A 23,088-nucleotide genomic window follows, 5' to 3' on the forward strand; every position below is an offset into this window, starting at 1 on the left:
CATCCAAATTGACAAGCCCTGCTACACAGAAAAATTCTCTCTACGTGAACTTTACCCTGTCTCCTCTTTGAGGATGGTGTTGGAATTAGACCCTTCTGAGACAGATTAAATACCTCCTTAGATGTTGAAAAAGTTGTAGTGGTGGACAGATCCATCTAACTTTCAATAGGACCCGTCATTTCTCATGAGTCTCACCTAAGTTCTGTTTATAATTTATTCTTCTGCCTCCTGCTGGATAGTCGAGTGATAACCCTTAAGTGTCTCTTTGTCCAAAAATAAATCTCTGCTTCACTTAAACATTTTTGAGTGCAGAGCAGTACAAATCTAGAGGCTTTGTTTCACAATTAGGGCCAAATGTTCAAGTATTGACAGACCGTAGATTTTCAATCAATTATTTTAGCTGACAGGCATAGCCAATAGGTCTCGCCTTTGTAAATGTAAATGTATAGGCATTTATATAGCGCACTACTAACCCGGAGGGTCCCAAGGCGCTTCGACCGCTGCGAAACCCTTCCTGGCTTCCCTGAGAGATGGTCCCTTAATGGGTATCTCCAGGGTGAGACCAGGCATCCCCGGCGGTCTGGTGGGGCCGTTAGTGAAGATGAGGCAAGCTAATGCCCAGAGTTGCCGAGTGTGATCGCTGATCAGAGTGGGCACCGAGGCGAGAGAATTATCGAGTCCGCTGACCCTGGTCCAGAAACCTGCCGCGCCGGGAATCGAACCCTGGTCCCGGGCCGTCCTCTGCTCTCGGGTCTGCCGCCTCTAACCAGTGAGCCACACTACTTCACCTGAAACAGGAAAGGGCTCGTCACCTTTCAACAGAGATGTATTTATGTAATGGATATGGCATTGTGTCATTAGATATTTCAGTTGGCAATGAATTTGGATTGGTAGCAAAAAGTTTATGCTAACAGACCTAAGTAAGTTTAGTTTACAGAGGTGAAAGAAGATCATTGTTTTCTTTGGTCAAAATAGTCAACTTAGTGCCATCCCAAAGAAATTCTGTATAACTGCTTCAATATCTGATAGAGACATTGTGCAGCAAATTCCTTAACTTTTGAATTCTCCCCAGGCGTCAGACTGGATCTGGAAATTTTTCAGCAGTACTTCTGCACACCTGGGTAAATGCCTCTTACACTCCACATCGTTCGCAGAATGGGGAGGATGGGTAGGGTGTTAAGGAATCTGTGGCTAGACTATGTCTCTACCAGATAATGCATTACCGAAGGTAAGTAATTTGTTCAGCACAACCTCATCTCGTGAGATGAACGTTCATAGCAGAGGTAGACTGACTCTTGCTTGCTGTGCCTGCTAATAAAGGAGTTCAGCCATTGTATGTACAGCACACATCAACCTACCCTGGTTCCGCAGATTTGATTTCCCTGAAATCCAGTATTTAATCTCTGTTCCTTTTTTCAGATTCACAGAATGTTAAGTCTCTTGCCCATTGAGAAGGACATATGGTTGTGATTTCCATGAATTCAACTCTCACAGTATATGTACTCAATAATACTTAATCAAAATATTTGAGAACCTAAATGTAAGAAAAGAGGCATTTTTGCTGTGTCCCCTCCACTTTTTGCCCAGAGGTGGACTACTAGATGCTGGTTTTCGCATCTGACAGTGCACTGGCTCCTGCTAACCAGTCCCCAGTGCCAGTGCTCTTTCCCCCCAAACTGATAAATGTGAATTGGTAACCCCATTTGGCAAAGACTTATACCCCCCCCCCCGAAATAAGTCCCTAGTATATGGTACCAGTGGTACCCAGTGCTTTGGTGGTAAAGGGGTCCCTAGGGCTTACAGCACTGTTTGTGCCGCTCTGAGTAACCCAAGTAAACTACTGACCGCAGGCCTGCCATTGCAGACTGCAGGAACAGTGTAAACAGCTCCATTTAGACTTTGCCTCCACCATGTGTAGCAAGGTCAAAGTGCTGTCTTTAATATATGTCAGTCACCCCTAAAGAGGCCTCCTCAGCCCAGGAGGCAGGGCGCCTTATATTAAAAGTGTTGGCATGGAAGTGCAAGCTTATATGTCCTTATTTTGGCCCTTACCATTGAAGTACACTATAAGTGATAGATGGTCCATAGGATAACATGAACCCCTTGCTAGCTCCATTATGGCTAAATATGTTGTTTATTTCTGACTTACCGGAAGAACTTGACAAATGCCGTAATCATGCGCCCAAGCTAGGAAAAGCCACCCTCCCTAGTTTGTTATATGCGGACGATTTAGTGCTGATAAGCCGGTCGCCAATAGGCCTTCAGCATCTTTTGAATTGTACCCATGCCTTCTCGGTAAAGAATGCCCTAGAAATAAACCTCAATAAATCTAAGGTCATGACGGTAAACTACAGGAAGAAAAGGATCCCTTGTTGGTACCTGAACGGAGTAAAGCTCGAACGGGTAGCCACATACAAATACCTCGGCGTTGTGCTGGATTCTAAGAACACGTCTAGGCCTCAGCTCCAGTCCATCCGAGGGAAGGCAATAATGACCCACCTCGCACTGAAATCACTAAAGACTAAACTCCCTGACCTCACCCTTAAACCCTTCCTTGAAATCCTCCGAGCGAAACTTCAACCAACGCTCACCTATGGGAGCGAATCGCTGCATGGGAAGGACGCTGCATTGTTAGACACAGTCATAGCCAATTGTTACAGGGCCATCTTCAATCTTCCCAAATACGCGTCTCCGGCCCAAATTCGTTTAGAATTTGGGGTTGTCAAACAAACACTAGAAAGACGGAGTGCATATGTAACTAACTGGCGCAAGATCCGCGACGCAGACCCTGACTCCTTAAATGCCAGCGTCTGGGAAGAGCTACTCAGATGTCGCACTTCACTGCCTAGGGACTACCTTTTTGGATCTCTTGATGTGCTAGGCTTATCCGACACTTGGGAAACTGCCATAGACCACCGGTCCTTCAAAAAGTTGGCAAAAAAATCTGCCCGAATAATCTCGGCAATAGAAGATAAGAAAGACCTAGCCAACAGGGCGCATGGATGGATAACGGTGGGAGATTACGGCAAAATACGGCCACAAGCATATCTTAATATCGGGATGAAAATAAAAATCAAAGAAAAGTTCCTGAAACTGCGCCTTGGAGCTATCCCGATATTACCGCACCTGCCGCCATGGGAGAGAACTCACGCCTCGGCCCTATGCCGCCTGTGTAAATCTGGCAAGGAGGACATCATCCATGTGATATGTATTTGCCCGAGACTAATGGACCTGAGGCTCAAGCTGTTGCTACCGTTTTTTAGATCACATGCCGTTCGGACCTGTAGGCAGGCAGTTAAACTTTGTTTTTCCTCCAGCGATATTAAACTGAATTGTCAGGTTGTGAAGTTCTTTGATTTATTGCAGGAAAGATTCAAGCACACTTGAAAGACTCATTGGGACTTAATAACAACCGTGAATTGACAATAGTAACTGCTGTATTTTAAATAATTTGTACTGTTATATGGCATTTTAAATAATTTGTACTGCTATATGGCGTTTTATATTTTTGTAAAGATTTTAATTAATCATATACAAATAAATATATTACTTACTTATTACTTACTTACTTACTTACCCTTGCTAGCTCCATTATGGCTAAATATGTTGTGTTTGGTATCAAACAGCGTGCCTTCTCACCCCTGACCTGAATCTTTTGCCAAGAGCGATGTGGCATGCACCCAGGTGACTACTTTAGATGTTGCCCACCTGGTTTCCCCCGCTTTCCTGGGCTCTGGTTGGCAGCCCCCACTTGCTGCAGCCGAGACAGGATTCTAACCTCCTGCCAGGCAGTGTGAGCACTCCCAGGGGTCAGAAATAAAGGCTTGGACAAGGAGGAGGTCACACCTCCTCCTTCTCAGTAAGGCTAGTGAAGTGGCACATCAAGGTGATGAGCTTCAATGCTTTCTTTGCCTCTCATATGCAACAAGGCTGCCTCCCAAAGGAATAAACAGCCCTCTCTCTGCCCCAGGCATGTTTTCCCCTGGACTGGTGGAAAATTAGGCATGCAGGAGGTGTATACCCCAGAAGGCGAGCCATGCCTCTAGGGTTGGCTGACTGATCTGTACAGCTAAGCAAGTCTTCTGCCATTTTTAAAAGTAGTAGGAATATAGGGTTCTGGGTAGAAAAGGTAACATACAACTGCAGATGTGGTTACGTCAGCAGCGAATTAGCTGCAGGGACTAGCAGGCCATTAGCTACTTGCTCCCACACCTCTTAACTCCCTAAATCTAAGATTCAAGGGACACCCCTGACAGGCACCAGAACGTCAGGTCTGATCCAACTTTAATTAAAAGAGGACAAACAAGATTCCAGAGGCGACAACAACAGGACTTTGAACAAAGCAAAAGAGTGAAACTGCACCTGTAGCAATACTCCTGGAACTGCTTTATCTAGGGTGATCCTAGGCTAGAGTCTGTTCCCTCAGTCTGTTCCCCTGTGAGAGCCAGAAGCAACCTCCGATTCCCTTGGACTAGTCCTATACAAGGCTTGCTGCACTGTTTGTGCTGCTCTGAGTAACTCAAGTAAAGTACTGACAGCAGGCCTGCCATTGCAGACTGCAGGAACAGTGTAAACAGCTCCATTTAGACTTTGCCTCCACCATGTGTAGCAAGGTCAAAGTGCTATCTTTAATATATGTCAGTCACCCCTAAAGAAGGCCTCCTCGGCCCAGGATGCAGGGTGCCTTATATTAAAAGTGTCGGCATGGAAGTGCAAGCTTATATGTCCCTATTTTGACCCTTACCATTGAAGTACACTATAAGTGATAGATGGTCCATAGGATAACATGAACCCCTTGCTAGCTCCATTATGGCTAAATATGTTGTGTTTGGTATCAAACAGCGTGCCTTCTCACCCCTGACCTGAATCTTTTGCCAAGAGCGATGTGGTATGCACCCAGGTGACTACCTTAGATGTTGCCCACCCGGTTTCCCCCGCTTTCCTGGGCTCTGGTTGGCAGCCCGCACTTGCTGCAGCCAAGACAGGGTTCTGACCTCCTGCCAGGCAATGTGAGCACTCCCAGGAGTCCGAAATAAAGGCTTGGACAAGGGGGAGGTCACACCTCCTCCTTCTCAGTAAGGCTAGTGAAGTGGCACATCAAGGTGATGAGCTTCAAAGATTTCTTTGCTTCTCATATGCATCAAGGCTGCCTCCCAAAGGAATAAACAGCCCTCTCTCTGCCCCAGGCATGTTTGCTCTTGGACTGGTGGGTAAATAGGCATGCAGGAGGTGTATACCCCAGAAGGCTAGCCATGCCTCTAGGGTGAGCTGCCTGGTCTGTACAGCTAAGCAAGTCTTCTGCCATTTTTAGGTCTCGCCCTGGTGATTACATAGTGAAGCGCTGTCTCGCCGCGAGACCTATAGTCAGCGATTCTGCTTACCAGGAGACAGGAGATGGGCACGCGCAGCATGCCCGAATCGGTTCAGGTCGCGAGCGTGAACACGGGCTCCGATCCCGGCATGCCTTTCCCAGTCACAATGGATCAGGACGCGCGCATGCATTGCACACAGACGCGCGCACACACACTCACACACAGACACACTTGCACACACACAGACACATGCGCACATGCACACACACACAGACATACACACACACACACACGCTCACACCCCCCTCACTCACCGGGCTCTTTCCACAAGTTCCTCTCTCCCTCGGCATCGGGTCAGTCTCAGCAACAGGCGGGGCTCTCCACGAGCACGGGAGCCCCGCTGGCTCACACGCAAATCTTCCGACTGGATTCACGGGCACAGGAGCGCGGGGTAGGCTCACGTCTGCTTCCAGTCTTTTTGCGGCCCCGCCCCCATCCCAACACAGGTTGCCTGGCTTCCTGCCCAAGTCGGGCTGCTGCGGTGAGTTTTTCAATATGTGACTTCCCGCTACCATTTTTAAACGCAGTAAACAATTTTTTCCTGCTTTCTTAAGTTCGAATCGCTTGTAATTGCAAATTGTACTTTATAGCACTTACTACCTAGTGCGAGGTCTTGAAGCGCTTTGCAGCGATTAGCATGTGTGTGGCAATAACGACTTTTCAATATAAATAGCGAAGCTATGTGACAAGTGGTGGCTTCACGAGGAATCCACATGGGTCCGATCTCGAAGCTGTACCAAAGCAAACAGTGCGCCGTGCTCCGGGACACAATGGGCGAAACGACTTGCTCGTCGCTTCCTGCGCCGCCCTGACTTTCCTCAGGAATTGGAAAGAAGCACCCCGGGGCCCTGAAGAATTCCAGCAGCACATATGGCTGCATTTGCGGTCCAAATCCACGGACACTAATAACAATTCATGTGAACGTTTAAAGACGTAAGTCTAAGATGTTATTACTATTTTTAAAACATTTTTTTTCAAATACCTAACACGTTTTCACATAACATCTGCAACTATCAATGAAGTCATTTTAGGGGAGTGTTGACACCCCTCTCCCCCCCTCCCCCATTCCAAAAGAACTGACATAAGTGCCCTAACACCCGAGCGCACATAAGCAGCCCTGTGTGCCTGCTGGAGAGACTTGGAAAATATGTTCAAACATTGGTGAGGAAATGCATTTATTCGGAAATCCTGAACCCTTCACACATTTTCTCTCCCCCATCCACCAAGTCCTTTTTCAGCTGAGCTTCAGAAGTTAGACTGACCCACTGGGCCGTAGCTATCAATGGTACAGCAGGCGCAGTGGTACCGCAGCGCCGCCCCTCTGAAGCTTTGTGCCATTCTGGAGACTGGTGCTGCCATCTCCAGTCTCGCAGCGCGGGACCATTTAGTTTCATGGCGGGGGGCTTGTGTCTATGAAAGGAAGCAGCCCAGCTCCCCTGTTCACATTCCGCTGCCGAATTGCCTGAAAGAGATAGCACATAATTACTTAATCTCTGGCTGGTGCTAGCCAATCGCTCTCAAAAGTTTCATGGCCTCGTTTAATGCTCCCTTATTCCTTAACATTAAACAGTCCACTGTATAGATATTCCAGGACGAATGAGCGACCCATCCAGACCGTCTTCAATAAGAAACCAAGGGCTTTTAGACTACCACCTAGGGGTCCCTTCAGGTGATGCTAGACACTCCGGTCATGCACCTTTATCCTTGCCCTCAAGTAACTTGAGAGACTGAGCCTAATTGGCTGTTTCCGTGAGCAATCCTTAACCTGTGCGAAGGCATCTCTAGGAGCCATCCCCAAGCGCCAAGGGCACTCTGCAATTTGTACTTCTAGTTCGCCTGGCCTGGCCCTGTACAACTGGTTCATGGTTCAATTGAATGTGTAGAGTCTGCTGTGCTGTGCACAGTCTAGTTAAAGTAAAATTGCTGAGCCTAGAGATGCTGTGTTTTGTAGCACAAATTTTGTTTGTTATTATTGTTACTACCTCTGCTAACCACAGTGATTAGCTGCAGGGACTAGCAGGCCATTAGCTACTTGCTCCCACACCTCTAACACCCTAAATCTAAGATTCAAGGGACACCCCTGACAGGCACCAGAACGTCCGGTCTGATCCAACTTGAATCAGAGAGGACAAACAAGATTCCAGAGACGACAACAGGACTTTGATAAAAGCAAAAGTGTGAAACTGCACCTTTAGCAACACTCCTGGAACTGCTTTATCTATGGTGATCCTAGGCTAAAGTCTGTTCCCTCAGTCTGTTCTCCTGTGAGAGCCTGAAGCAACCTCAGATTCCCTTGGACTAGTCCTATACAAACTGCAAGTAAATCAATGCTCTGAATCCAAAGAATCCCTGGCCATCGGGCCCACTGAGGGATCGCCCCAAAAGCAATGGTCCAGTGCATTGTGGGAATGGTAGTCCTGCTTTCTACAAAGTTTGAGGCGGCTATTGTGTTCCCCTGGACCTCCAGACGTCAAAGAAGCTTCCTGCTGAGCTTACTGCTACCAAGGCATGTTGGTCGCCTGTCCAACAACTCACCCCTTCACTCGACACTGCATCTAGAGGACACTACATAAAACCTGCATCCAACGTGAGCAGCAATGTGGTTGTCAACATTTGTACCCTGCTCTCCTGCAACAATGGGTAAGGGGTGATATCGGCTTCCCTGCGGATCCAATTCAGCACCAGGGACAGCACGGACAACTCTGCACCCGGGCTCCACAGGGCCGGTAAAATTGAACTGACTGTCGTTTCCTCGTCCTGGGACCAGCAGCACTTATACCCTGTAAAGGTTCCATGCAATTCGAGCTGCAAGTGACCGACTGACTACGAGTGGTTTTTACTATTGACCGCAATTGGAAAGTATTATGTTGCTCTGATTTTATATTGCTTCTAAAATCTATAACTCTGTTTATATGAATATGATCAAATTCGTTTTGGTGTCTAAATTAAGATCAACATCTGCTTTACTTTGATCAATTGGTGTCAGATTTCTATCAAGTCTTTTAAATTACTTATCGTCCATGCTGGTACTCTAAAATGCGTAACACATGTCCCTCTAATAAAGCCTGACTGCTCTTTGCACACTACCAGGACTGAACTAAGGATTTATTATTGTGAAAGTAAGGACTGTTTGGGGTCTGTGATAGTATTACACAGTGAAGCCTAACCAGCATCACCACATAATACTCCACCTTCCTACAGATATATAGATGTTAGAAATGGGATTTCTGGTTGGCTAAGGCTTGCGCCAAAGCCAGGCAGAAACCACCATTCTAAGTCAGGGCAAGGAAGTCACCGCCAAGATAACCCCTGCTCACCCTCTTGGTAGCTTGGCACGAGCAGTCAGGCTTATCTCAGAGGCGATGTGTAAAGCATTTGCGCAGGCACCCACCAGCAACAACCTCCCAGGCCCCCCACAAAAGGACCTCCACACAAGGTTATATAAAAATGGCCTTTGTATTATCAGAACACATCAGAATCATAAGCACAGGATGTACATTGTGCCAACTGGCACGGGCAGAATTTACAGGGGATTATATACATGGGACAGGGCCACCTGGACCACTGTCAGGAATAAGCACTTTTAGAACTAGCACTTACAACACAGCAATTGTAGCACACAACCAGTAACCACTGGTAAAAGGTAAGTGCCACCTACGCAACTCTAACCACCTCAGGAGAATATCACGCAGGGAACCATGAACTCACTAGCATAACTATACTATGAAAAACAACCACCTAAGCATAAACATACACTTAGGGGTATGGGCCAGAAACTTCACACATGATGCATAAAAACACATTCAGGGGTGTCAGAACACAAGGTGCGCAAAACATACTACACACAGTACATTTCCTAACACCCAAAAAGCAATAGCGCATGAATCATAATAGCACATACATCACATTTAGCGCAGAAATCACTTTTAGCCCATAACTCACATTAAGGTCCAGGCTGCGCCACTGCGCCAATACCTAAACATAGCAGCCGCCCACTACTTGCTGGGCAGCTGAGGGACAAGAACAGGTACTAAAAAGCAGCAGCTGGCACTAAGTGCTGCGCAGCTGGGGAATGCCAAGGTTAGGGATGAAGGAGTGCGTCTCACTCCTAAGTTCAAAGACATAGTCCCTAAAAAGGAAGGTCCTAAACGGTGCAGCTGCCCACTAAGTGCTGGGCAGCTGGGAATAAAACTGCGACAGGGGCTCTCGCTGGCCCTTAGGAGGAAAGACTGTGCAAAAGGTTGGAGCCCTCTGGCTCTAGAAATCCATATTGTGTACCTGGGAGCCCTCTAGGCTCTTAAACAACTGTGCCCATTAGAGCACTCTGGCTCCTAAAATACAATAATGCCCCCGGGAGCCTCGTGGGCTCTGAAGTAAAACATTCCTCTCGCACTGGTGGAGCCTCTCAGGCTCGAAATACCAATATTGCGCCACTCGTGGAGCACGCTGGCCCCTAATAGCACTATGCCCGCTGGTGGGCCCACTCGAGGTTCTAAAACAGAAGGTGTCCCCTACGATGGAGCGGCCCGCAACCAGACGGGGCCGCTCATAAGAACTCTCGGTCCCTGTGCCTTCAAGGCACCATGATGTACGTCGGAGCTTCACCCCCCCCCAGCCCTTTTAACACTCACCGGGCTGCTATGGGGGCTCCTCTTCACTAGCGGCGGCATGCAGGGCTCTCCCATCTCACGGGAGCCCCGCTTCAACAGGTGCCTAGCTTCACCCGGCCCCCCATCTCGGGACCGGGACTTTAGGAATGGAGCCGGCGAGGCTCCAAAGCAGCTTTATTCTCCGGGGCACTTCTCTTGCTGCTTCTGGTGGCAGCCGGCAGCATCCCCCGGTCTCCTTCTCCACACGGGAGACCGGGAAAACACACACAAAGGCTTCCCCCAGGCAGGGGGAAGCGGAACCAAAGGTCGCCAGGCCCTGCCCACCTCCACTACTTCCGGGTCGTGGCAGGCAGCAGCCCGGCAATGTGTCTACAAGCAGCTCAGGGCTGCGGCGGTGATTTGGATATCGGCAAATGAGTGGTGGGCACCCTCGGTAGGCATATGATAAAAAGGAAGGCGTAGGATGGCCCCTGCGCCTAAATAATTAAATAAACGGGGTGGCACCCGTGATGGCAACCACAAGGGCAGGAGCGCTTCCCCTGAGGGAATATGACAGCGCTCTGCCCACACATGGGAAATAAAGCGCCCACGAGCACAGGGGGCACAGCTAAAACCACAGGCCCCAGAGAAGGAGATGACCCCTACAGCAAGAAGGGTCCAAAGAAGTCATGGAGCATCAAGTTGGAGCACAGCAGCTCTTAGTAAAGGAAAGTCCTCCAGGAATCCAGGGGCAGGGCAGGGCCCAGAGAGGCAAGCCTTCCCCTGGGCCCAAGCAGCAGCACGCCCCTGGTAGTTTCAAGTTGGCAAACAAGAACATTGAGCATGAGGTCACAGCCTCATTTTATACAGAAAATCCCTTTGTCTCTATGGTGTAGGGTGGGGGCAAAACCAGACGCAGCTGGTTTGGGAGCACTTTGATGGCCTCAGCCCCTCTCCCTATTCACTGGCCAGGCTAGGGTCATTAGACCCACCACAGGGGGCGGAGCCAGCATTGTGTGGGAAAAGCCCAGCCCTATTCAGGTCCCAGGTGCAGCCCCTCCCTGCCATCAACATGCAGATCTCCCCATCCACCACCGGGGAAGACCCATCCAGACTCCAGGAGCCTGGCACACCAGCCAGCTCCAGCCAATCACAAGCCAGCACATTCACTGCACCGACACACCAACTTCTAGAAGTGGTACTTCCACACTAGACACATGAACATGCTGCACACATCATCGCGCAGCATTCAATCTCACCAGTTCGCACATACCAAACTCAACCTCTTACTCCCCACGCCTCAGGAATTACCATGGACACACACATTTCCCATGCATTCCTATGGGAGGGCAGGCCAATCTCACACACGCACTCAGAGAGCGCACGCACTTTACACTGCGCCACAGTGCTAAAGTGCGCAAAGACCAGAAATCATTATAATTATGTAACCTTAAAAGGTAAAAAGTTCAGGGGTGAACCTGCCAGAAGGGCCAAGTCCAACAGTAGAACATTAAGAATTTGTCTAAAAAATCATCTCATTCATTTACGTTGTAGAACTGTTTACTTTGCAGTGTAACCTATGCCTTGAAAAACTAAGATTCGAAACCAAACAGTTATCATACATTTGTGTGCCGTTATAATTTGAAAATCAAAGAATTCTTAGGAAATTAAATCTATTTACGATTTAGAGATCTTGAAAACCCCTGAACTAAAACTCCTGAAATCTGCTGCTGGTAAATGAATTGTGCTGTGGTATTTGAATTGTTTTTGGGTGACTCTACAAGGCTTCCATGTGAACTCATTATGAGATGCTGTTTGGAATAATTGTTATTGTAGCTTTACAGTTTTTTGTGCTCTTCTGTCTAGCGATATTTGGAAACGTATCTATTTGCTGTTATATCCTTTTATTGTTTGACAAAGCTAATGTTGGTCCTACAAAACTTGTACATTTGTTGGCACTTGCGTAGCTATTGCTGATGTTCCCCTAACTTACAAACACATGCTTTGCTTACTTATGGAAAGGACAGGCCAAGATATATGTGGGGCCTGAATACCACCACATTTATGAGTCGTGGGGGATTGCATTTATCCATGGGAACAAATATTTTCCCCATGAGAAACCTGGCATTTTTCCTTTTATGTAGAAACAGTATTTCATACTTAATGCTGTAAACTCCTACCCTCAGTTGAGGCATTAAAAACATATTTTCTTCTTTGTTTTAGTTGGCACTTGGCAATGTTATAAGTGCACTGGGTGATAAGAGCAAGAGATCTACACACGTACCATACAGAGATTCAAAATTGACAAGATTGCTTCAAGACTCTCTTGGAGGGAACAGGTAAGATATGCTTAGACCATCATCATCATATAACCGAAATCTCGGTATAATGAAGTATAAATCTTTTTGTTTCTTTAACTATTTTATAATCTCAATAAAAATAAGTGTATTCAAATACTTTATTGACTTATCTTTATTTTGGCATGAAAAATCAAATGTTTATCTGGTAGTGATGAATGTGAGAAGACATCACACTACATTAGATTTGTCCTACAGTTACTTATTTCTCCTTCTTTCTTGGGCTCTGATTAGCACAGATACTTGCAAAGCCTGCTAGTCAACCACGTTTTTATTTCTGTTTCATGAAACACTGACACTAGATAAAGTGTTCCATGGGTGTTCTTGTCCCCTTCACTTTCAGTGTGATATTCCCTTGTTACGTGGTGTCCTATCTTCACCAGTCTGAGGGCATGTTGTCCAAAATCCCGCATCAATACCGAAAATTCAGAGGCTACTCCAGGGTGCTGGCGTATAGACAGCAACAGTTTCCCTAACCATTGCAACAGTCACCCGATTCCTTTAAAGGCTGGGGACAATTGTCTCAATTGTCTAACAGGCAAAAAGCTGGCTAGAGGGGGCATCAGTCCTTCCTGTCTTCTTTGACAAACGCCACTAAGCCCCTTTAGTTTGTCCTTAGTAATGCTTATCCATCCAGGGTTCCAATCATTCACATCTGACAGCTGGGTCATACAAATTGTTCAGCGTAGCTACTCCCCACCATTTCTATTGCTCTGTCAAATTTTCCCCCAACATCCGACCGACTGTTAAAGGAGCATCTTTCCATTCTCTTACACGAGCAAGGGGTGCGAGTGTTGCTCTCAAAGGGTTCAATTGGTAGGGTTTCAGACTCGGATAAAGGAAATGGTTATTGCTCTCTAAATTTCTTGTGCCAAAAAAGGACAGAGGCCTCTGGCCTATATTGGACATTCGACCGCTCAATACATACCTGCGGAAGGACACATTCAAAATGCTCACACTAGTCCAGATCTATACTGCTGTGAATTTAGGAGCCTGCATGATGTCTTTGGGTCTGCAAAACATGCATTTCCATATACCTGTTCTGCAGTCCCCCAAATGTTATCTGCGCTTCAAGATCTGCAAGGATCAATTTCTGTTTGCAGTGGTCCCCTTTGGCCTAACCAGTGCCACTTGGGTGTTCACAAAAGTGATGGCGATAGTTGTGGCACTCCTTTAAAGTTTGGGAATACCAGTTTTCCCCTACCTCAATGATTGGCTTTTGAAGGGGGGCTCTCCACAGTCAATCCTAGGCCACCTTGAGATTACGGTAAACTTTGTGACATTGTTGGGGTTCACAATCACTGAGTCAATGTCGCACCGAATTCCTTTGTAAAAGCTGTTGTTCAGGATATTCTACTGAATGCCAGATTGGATGCTCTAAGGAGGCAAAGTTTGACAGATTAAGAATAGTGTCTGCATCCCAAGGTGGTGCAGGCACCTTCTGACAGTTGGGAGAACCCAATCTAGATATTTTATTTTCTTTCTGTCCCTGATGCTCATTTTCGAGTTCTCAAAGATATCAGTAACTAGGCCCATGATATTCTGGTGGCTCTGGTTGTGGACCAGGAGAGTGTGGTACATGGAAATTCCGGGAGTGAGAATCTGTCCTCTGATCAGACAGCCACTTCACGAGGATCTCCCACTTCAGCAACAGGTCAGGATCCTCCATCTGAATCTACACAATCTACACCTCCATGCGTTTAGATTGGGCGACGGCAGTTGACTGTGTTTGATCTGCCCCCTGAAGTGGAAGATGTCCTCCTAACTGCTAGACGGCCTTCCGCAAAGTCTATTTGTGTGAGTTCTAGGACAGGTTTGTGGCCTGGTTTGGTAGTTGTAAGATCTAGTTTTCACAAGCCACACTGTCTGATGTTCTTTTGTTTGTTTTGTCTTTGGCACACAGAGGTCTTGCAGTAGCCACTACGACAGCCCTTGTGACCTTTTTGTAGGACCAATCGTCCTTGGTTATTCACTTGCTGTGATGTGCTGTATAAAAGGTTTCATACATGGTTCCTCCCAAACAATTGTGATGACACAGTGGTACTTTAATTTGGTTATAACATTTTCACATTCGGGCCCTATGAGCTGATACATAGCTGCTGGCTAGGTCTCTTGACTTTGAAGACTTCTCTTCCTCATAGTGATTTTTGAACTTCTTGCAAGAGTGAGCTTATCTGTGCCACCACCCTACACCACCTTTTTTCCAGACAAACTAATGTTGAAAACACAGTCTGCCCTCTTTCCTAAAGTTGTGATTGCTTTTCACGTTGGGCAGTCTATCCCCCTGCCACCGTTATTTGCCCCTCCTAACCTCTCGAAAGAGGAGAGGCTTCATTGGCTGAACCTCAAAAGACATTAAGCTTTTATATTTATCGCAGCAAGGAACACCGGGTGGACAATCAGCTCTCTGTGGGCCTCTCCAGGGCCCAAAACAGGACATCTCTGCAGGAGAGGACCCTGTTGAGAGGGATAGTCCTCTGTATTAGGATCTGCTCTTCACTGACCAAGAAGTAGCCACCAGAAGGTCTCAGACATGCGCGTCGGTGCATACGTTCATGATGCAGTACTGCCTTGATAGCCAGGTCAGGTGGGATGCGCATTTTACCGCCCAGGTCCAGCGCGTCTCTGGATCGAGCGATATGTGTTCTCTAAAGTGAGGAATCTGTGGTTAGATCGAGAATCCACCAGAAAAAGTGTTACCGAAGAGAAGTAACTTGTTCCACTGCGGTCAATTTCCTATATAGGTCATGGGATCATGTCCTTTCTGCTTATGTTTGTGTTCTAATTCTGTCAACTATAATGTGAGTAGTAGTCTGGAGTTTTCAAAGGTTTGCTATTAGTGGCATCATTCTTTCTCTCAGTGAGACTTTGCAGCCTTCCCAGAGGGTCTCATTCTTGCCCTTTATTAAGCTAGGCAACCAATGAAGCTGGCCAATGTGATATTTAATTTATAAGAGTATGAGTAGAATGCCTAGCTTCCATGCCAATGTGGTTAATTAAGAAATCAAGCTCACCCATGGCCTAAAAGTGTTAGTTTGTCAAATTTTATCCTGCTAGTGATCTAATAGAACTTCTAGAGATGTTTATAGAGGGCAGTAGGATTGTTCAGGGGTCTAGCGCCCCCAGTGGTGGGTGCACACCCTGGAATGTAACTTGTTTCACTTAACTGTTCGTTCGTATGATGATGTGAACACAGTAACATTAAACTAAATCAGTAACACTAGTTACATACATCACAAATGTGCAATAACAAGCGATTCATAGAATGTATGTTTTTCTCATTTCAGTAATCTACTTTATTTAGCGGTGAGGTTCTTGGTGCAGTATGCACAAGTGAAGAAATTGGCTGTTGGACACTCTACAAGGTTACATAAATTCAACCATGGATCACTAGCCTTAATTTGGGCCTGTGTAAAACTGTACAAGAAGATAGTCAAAGGCCACTGATTTTGTGAGCGGCAATCCTTAACCTAACACACATCTCCTTCCACGTTCATTCAGAGTTTGCTACTATTAAATATCTGCTGCTTCTCTTATAAAATTGTGTTTATTAATTTGCTTGTATAGATATGTTTTTATTTCTGTTCTACAGCCAAACTGTAATGATAGCTTGTGTAAGCCCGTCTGACCGAGATTTTATGGAAACACTCAACACGTTAAAGTACGCTAATCGAGCTCGAAATATCAAAAATAAGGTGATGGTTAACCAGGACAAGGCCAGTCAGCAAATCAATGCACTGCGCAGCGAGATCACGCGCCTTCAGATGGAGCTCATGGAGTACAAAACCGTAAGGAAAAGCATCTTGAAGTTATTGGGTCATCATTGTAAATGCACATTGAAAGAAAATGTCATGGTTAATGCTCAATTACTCATTAAGTTCCAGAAGGTTGAAAAGTACAATGAAAGTTGCCTAGGGATTTCTGATACAGTCCGTATCTGACTAAAAAACATGAAATATATTACATTGAAGATTTTCTGTGTTTTAAGGAGTGGTATGATTGCCAAAGTTCATCTGCATGGTGTTGTGTTGTGAATGTGTATCTGCTCGCAAGCCTGCTCTCCTATAATTCATCTTTGGTGAGCTTTCTAATACAAACTCCTCTTTCTACCCAGTATTATAGCATTTCCCAATAAATTGTTAGAGAAAAGTCTTGATTGTAGTAAAGACATAGATAAATGTTATACACTTTACTTTTGTATTTCTCTGCACTAGAACACCAAGATCTTCAGGGCACAGTAGTTTCAAAAGAATTAGAACTCTGAAGAGCTAAGTCATCCAGCTCTCTGGACTTTTTCCGCTTTCTTCCACTTTCAGCAACTGCTCTTAGTCTCTCGTCATCTCTTGTAGAAGCAGCCTGTTCTCTAACATAGGATCCTTTATAGATTCACAGGCTGGATGGAACTTTACCATTCATAAGACTAGGAATCCCTGGTATATTTTCAAGCAGCACCATGTATGTGTAGTCAAGCATTAACACAGGCATTGCCATAAGTAGCATTGTGTTCTAAGTGCGGTAGCCCAAATTCCAGCCAGTGGGCTGGATGTGCTTAGAGCTCCTTTCCCCTGTCGCATAGGTCAGATTTTCTTCCTTATGTCATATATAAAGGAATCCCTAAAAGACTTGAAAATAATTTTTGTTATGAGAATTAGGTTTCTTAACGAGTTTGTTGAATGCAGACACCTGCTGCTGCTGCTGCTCAGATTGATACAAATCAAGAAATAAATTACAATTTGTTCCTCCTGAAATGTATTCGCCAAACTTGGCTGAAGGTTGAGACTCTCCCTAGTGGTTGAATCTGGAACCTTGGTCCTCTACATTCTACAGCTCGACTCCAGTGGGGTTCTGGACTGCCTGCTGTATACTGCAGGTCTCGCCTCTCAGTATGCTTCTCTTCCAGAGACCTCTGCTATCACTGTAAAGAGCAAAGCAAGTGCTTTTGAATTGCATGCTGGAATGCAGTGTTGAATTCATGTTACTACTTTGAATTCTGTCTTCTTTACAAAGAAGGTGTAAAAACAAATTAAATTGTCTCTGCAACAAGGCAACTTCTTTGCAAGGTAACTGCTGTTACTTGCAGTTTGTTTCTATTCCTGTAACTTTCTCCGACTCTCATGTTCTTTTTAATTTTATTTTATTTATTTATTTACATATTTTATTTATTTATTTTAAATTCTTATATCGCGCAGGAATCAATCCCGTAAGGGTATCTCCGCGCTTTGCTCACCAAGGGCATTAGCATTACATTAGCAGATACAGTAAGGGTAATTATTGCGGTTGGAATGCTTCCCGGAAGAGTAGGGTTTTTAGGGACTTTCTGAAGGACAGGTGGTTAGTAGTCAATCTCAAATCAGTGGGAAGTTTGTTCCACAGAGCGGGGCCGACTGAAGAGAATGCTCGGTCTCCCTGTCTAGATTTTTTTGTAACAGGTGGTTTCAAGAGGGCTTGATTGCATGAGCGAAGTGACCGACAGGGTAGATACAGCTCCAATGATTGGGAGAGATATTTGGGACTATCTCCATATAAGCTTTTGTGAACCGTACAACATATTTTAAAACTGATTCGCTGCCGTATAGGGAGCCAATGCAGCTCTTCCAACAGGGGCTTGGATGGAGTCCTGGGTGGTGCACTCATGACCAGTCTAGCCGCCGTATTCTGGACTACCTGCAAACTTCCTACTGCATCCGCATTAGCAAGTGTCAGCAGGGCGTTGCAGTAGTCCAGGCGGCTAGTAACCAAGGCCTGTACGAGGGTCTTCCTATAGGTATCAGGAAGGTACGGGAAGACTCGTCTTAAAAGGCCGATGGTGTGAAAGCACAATCCTGCAATATGGTTAGTGTGCTCCTTGAGGGTTAGTTTTTGGTCAATTTTTACCCCTAAATTTTTGACATGTGGCTTTGATGTTGGAACTGGACCCAGGTCCAGTGGCCACCAATCGGGAGACCACAGAAGATTTGCTTTGCCGAAGAGCATGATCTCTGTTTTTGCAACGTTGCATTGGAGGCAGTTTGCATCCATCCAATGTGACACTGCCCTCATACCCTCAGCAAAGTTTTCCTTGACTTTAGGGCCAAGGGAGCTGAAAGGGTAGAGGAGCTGGGTGTCATCAGCGTAGGAGACTGGTGTGAACCCATATTTTCGCACAATCTCAGCGAGGGGGGCCACATAAACGTTGAACAATGTGGGGCTAAGGCAAGAGCCCTGTGGCACCCCTTTCGTGAGCACCCTCGAGATGGAGCTGTAGGGGCCAAGGCTGATAGATTGCGACCTCCCGGAAAGGAAACTCTCCAACCAAGATAGTGCTAAGCCTCCTATCCCCACTCCCTGCAAACGGCTGAGAAGGATGTTATGGGACACGGTATCAAAGGCCGCAGACAGGTCCAACAGCACTAGAACAGCACTAGAATCATAGAGCCCCCTCTATCCTGTGACATTTTGATCTTATCAGTCACCGAGAGGAGGGCTGATTCAGTGCTGTGCAGTGCTGTCTCCTTGCAAGGGTACCCCTACAAAATATCCACTCAAAAACTGCAGTACAATTGGCCAGGAAATAAAAGCGAGATGTTATGCCCAATTTCGGACTCCAGATTCCAATAAAGACTGATTCAGTCGGGTGCCTCTTCATATATTTGACTATTGGGGGGGGTCCAGATCTTTGAAGGTTCAGTCTGCATGGCACTTTGTGAGCGATCAATGGGTGCTATGTCATTCAGTTAACAATACCTTGGAATATGGTCAGATATTCCGACCTCTCCAACCAAATCCTCCTAGGGAAAGCATCCATGTCCATCTCATGGTGATACTCCTACAGTGAGTCTTATAGAAGGGACAGTAGGCTAAGTTCTACTCCAGATACTTTCTGGTGATGAAGAAAATGGGACGGTGCGAGAGAGTGCACATATTGGACTGCAGGTGAGTGAACAAATATCTCTGAAAGCAATTGTTCTGTGACGGCTTGATGCAGTGAAGAGGACCATCACTTCTTAGAGCGCCTGTACACCCTGCTCAGTAATCGCTACTAAATGCTGTTGTGTGTGCCTCGCTGATGTCAGAAAGTTTGAGAGCAGGGCGACTCCTGAGGGCTACAACATGGTAAACTGTGTGCCAAGAAGAAGATTCTGCAAGGGCATGGAAAGGTCTGATTATGAGACTCACTCATTCATGGCCTGCCAAATGCATACCTGGGACGCTGATCGGAGTGCCCCGTATTCGAACTGGTGAAGCTCTTGATAGGCATGAACCGAATTCTATGTGGAAACCTCGGAGAGACCTAAAGGCTTAGGTTGCAGTGTCTCTGCGATGGAGTGAAGCAGTGTTCTTACCAGATTGAATAGCCCTGAGTGTGCTGAAGTGGCCTGCGAAAACCGCTGTTAAAGCAGTATGATTCTTGAATACTGATTCCGGGGTTGGAGTAGTACTGCATGCCCTGCTGCTGCCATTCCTCCACCCCCCTTTCTCAAACAAATTACTCTGACTGAGATCATAGCTGAGGGTAAAATCCTGCACAGCAGCAACTATGTTTCATTGGGCTCTCTTTACAACGTTTTGACCTCTGTCTACAACACATATTCCTCTATGCTGAATGAACTGTGGGGAGCTTGCAGAGATGCAGCTGGTGCATCTGGATTGAAAACAGAATGTGGTTAGTAACATTGACAGTGTCTACATGGAGCTCCTTGCTATGGAACAGAATCCAGCAGTAACAGACTTTTGCTTCTCTGGTCAGAGATACTGCTCTCCTCTCGTGCAGCTCTGTTATTGTGCTGCTGACCCAAGCACCTCTCTGTTTGCAGATAGGTGTTCAAGGCCCTTCTCCACCCGCAGGCTCCTACCTGCACCTCATCCCTGAGGGTTCAGTGGGAGAACCTTGCTTTTCTGCTGGTCTTCTCTGCCAGCCTTCGGTAAGTTTTGTGCCTTTATCTGTCTGGCTCGTTTGTGCAGTGTTGTGCCTTTTTGTGCCCGTTTGTCTCCTTTTGTCTTTTTGTGGTTGTTTATTTCCTCGTGCCTTTTCTGTGCCTTTTAGTTTCCTTGTTAGTTTCCAGTGCCCATCTGTCTTGTGGTTCCTTTTTCCTCTGTTTTTCTCCTGTTGCCGCTTTTGCTCCCCTTACCGCCGTTGCTGCCCCGAGGCCCCCCCTTGCCGGTTCCTGCTCCTTATAAATTTACACTTTGGTGGTTGCCCATCTGTGCCCCAAGCCCTTGACCCCTACTTAATGGTGGCCGCTGGCGTGCCAAAGGCAAGCCCGTCTGCGCCTGTCCGCGACCCGACCGCGACAAGCACCAGGGTCGGTACCCCGACCTCCCACTGCTACGACTCAGCTCCCCTCCACACACTTAATCGCGGGAGAAACACAACTGCCAGCTGTCGACGCCGAACACCACCCATGGCCAATTCTCCTGACGATACTGCAGCCACACTTTCACCCAACCTCCGGAACCACCTGACTATTGCCCACTCACCGGAAACCATCGCACACAAACCGTTGAGCTGTATCCTTCTCAACTTACGCTCCCTGCACAGACACACAGTAGAAATCTGGGACCTCCGCAACACCCTGTCGCCCAACGTTGCTTTCCTTACAGAAACCTTGACCAACGCCACCTCCGCCCCGACATCGCAACCACCAACCCCGGAGGATACAAGATCCAGAGGAAGGATTGCCTCAACGACCCTGGAGAAGGACTCTCCATCGTACACAAAAGCTCCCTCCGCCTCACTGCAGCCAGCACCAGCGACTCCTCGTTCCCCATAGAACTACTCCACTTCCAGATCCAGACCAACCCCAGAATGACCCTATGCGGCACCCTCGCCTCCCAGACTGCGTACCATGTTCACCGCAACCACACAGACCTCATTGCGCCCCATGCCATCGCATCAATGGACTACGTACTGATCGGAGACCTGAATTTCTACCTTGACAACCCCAGCGACCCCAACTCCACCGCCCTCCTGGACTATCTTGCCAACATCGGACTGAAACAGCTAGTCACCACCCCCACCCACAAGGCAGGATACACCCCCGACCCCATCTTCGCAGGAGGAAACAACATCCGCTTCAGCCAAAACACGCAAGCCCTCTGGACGAACCACCAAAGTGTACATTTCTACTTCTCAAAACCCACTGCACACAAACCTATACCACACCCCATGCAGGAACTGGAGCAAGGTCCCCATAACTCCGCACTCACCTTGCTCCCGCCACGACCGACGCCAACTCTGCAGTCAATGAACTCCACACATGGATCACCAACTGCGCAGACACACTCGCCCTACCTCCGGAACTCCGACAGACAATGGCCCACGAAAGCCACCTGGTTCACCACCAACCTCCGAGAATCCAGACGTACGTGCAGACGTCGCGAGAAAGCAGGGAGAAATAGCAAAACCCCGGAAGCACACACCACCTACAAAACCGAAATGACAGAATACCACCAACGCATCAGATCCACCAAGAGGAACTTCATCCAGGGCAGAATCCTCACCAACTACTACAACATAAAAGGAACTCTTCAGCATCATGCAAGAACTCACCAAACCCCCCAGCCAAGCCTCAGATCCCCCCACCCCCTCCCCTGGACCTGTGCAACGTACTCTGCTCCTACTTCCATCACAAGATCAAGTTCCTCTATGATAACTTCAACAAACAGAAACAAGGCACTGACCCGATACCTATCTCCAGCAACGCCAGCCAACCTATACTATCACTGCCTTGACCGCTGTCACCACAGAGGACACCACCAAGACCATGAAGAGCATGCACTCAAGAGCCCCCACTGAACCCTGCCCTCCGCACATCTTCCACAGAGCCGCTGCCATAGCACCCAAACTACGACGCACCATCAACTCCACCTTCGAAACCGGCACGTTCTTCGATGACTGGAAACACGTAGAAGTCAAGCCCCTCCTCAAGAAGCCCCTGCAGACCCGACGAACCTTAAGAACTAAAAAAACATGTCTCTCCTCCTCTTCACAGCCAAAGCCATTGAGAAGATAGTCCGCATCCAGCTCACAACCATTAATAGAAGCTAACTCGCTCCTCAACTCCTCCTAATCAGGACTCCCCAGCAGCCACAGCACCGAGATCGCCCTCCTAGCCACCACAGACAACACCCGCACTCTCCTCGACCAGGGTCACACAGCAGCCCTCATCCTATTAGACCTTTCTGCAGCCTTTCGACACCGTCTCCCAGCAGATTGGACTATGGAAACGCCCTCTACACCCTGATCAGCAAATCCCTACTCCGCAAACTCCAGACCACCCAGAACACCGCTGCCAGACTTGTGCTCGGCATCCCACGACAAGACCACATCACCCAGCACCTACAAGACCTCCATTGGCTTCCCGTAGAAAAGAAAGTGACCTTCAAGCTGCTCACTCACGCCTACAGATCCCTCAACAGCACTGTACCCCAATACCTCAACGAAAGTGTCTCCTTCTACGCACCCTAGAGAAACGTCCGCTCAGCCGACCTCACCTGGCATAAACCCACTCATCCGCAGAGCCAGATAGAGAGGAAGAGCCTACTTCTACATTGCGGCCAAGACCTGGAACAAACTCCCCCCTCAGCATCAGACGATCCCCCACTCTGCAAGTATTCAGAAAGAGCCTCAAGACCTGCACAGAGCTGCACGAAACCCCCTCCCCTCCCCCAAGCTCCTTTAGACCCTTACGGGTGAATAGCTCGCTTCACAAATACCTGATTGATTGATTGTCTGACACTTGGCCAATACTAGGACATCGAGACTGACTGGGTGCCTGCGGGGCCTTTGGA

The 23,088-nt window shown here is 47.3% G+C and overlaps 1 protein-coding gene across 7 annotated transcripts in view; it reads left to right on the forward strand.

Annotated features, from left to right (window-relative positions):
* KIF21A (kinesin family member 21A) overlaps positions 1-23,088 on the forward strand; it is an 863,983-nt gene that overhangs the window by 217,982 nt on the left and 622,913 nt on the right. For all 7 annotated transcript variants that reach the window (XM_086967225.1, XM_086967228.1, XM_086967231.1 and 4 more), the window contains exons 7-8: positions 12,185-12,300; positions 15,911-16,106. In XM_086967225.1, coding sequence (XP_086823351.1) covers positions 12,185-12,300; positions 15,911-16,106 — 312 coding nt within the window. The remainder of the gene's footprint in view (positions 1-12,184; positions 12,301-15,910; positions 16,107-23,088) is intronic.

Source organism: Lissotriton vulgaris, chromosome 1_1 (genome assembly GCF_964263255.1).
Source record: "Lissotriton vulgaris chromosome 1_1, aLisVul1.2, whole genome shotgun sequence".
Classification (NCBI taxonomy): Eukaryota; Metazoa; Chordata; class Amphibia; order Caudata; family Salamandridae; genus Lissotriton; species Lissotriton vulgaris.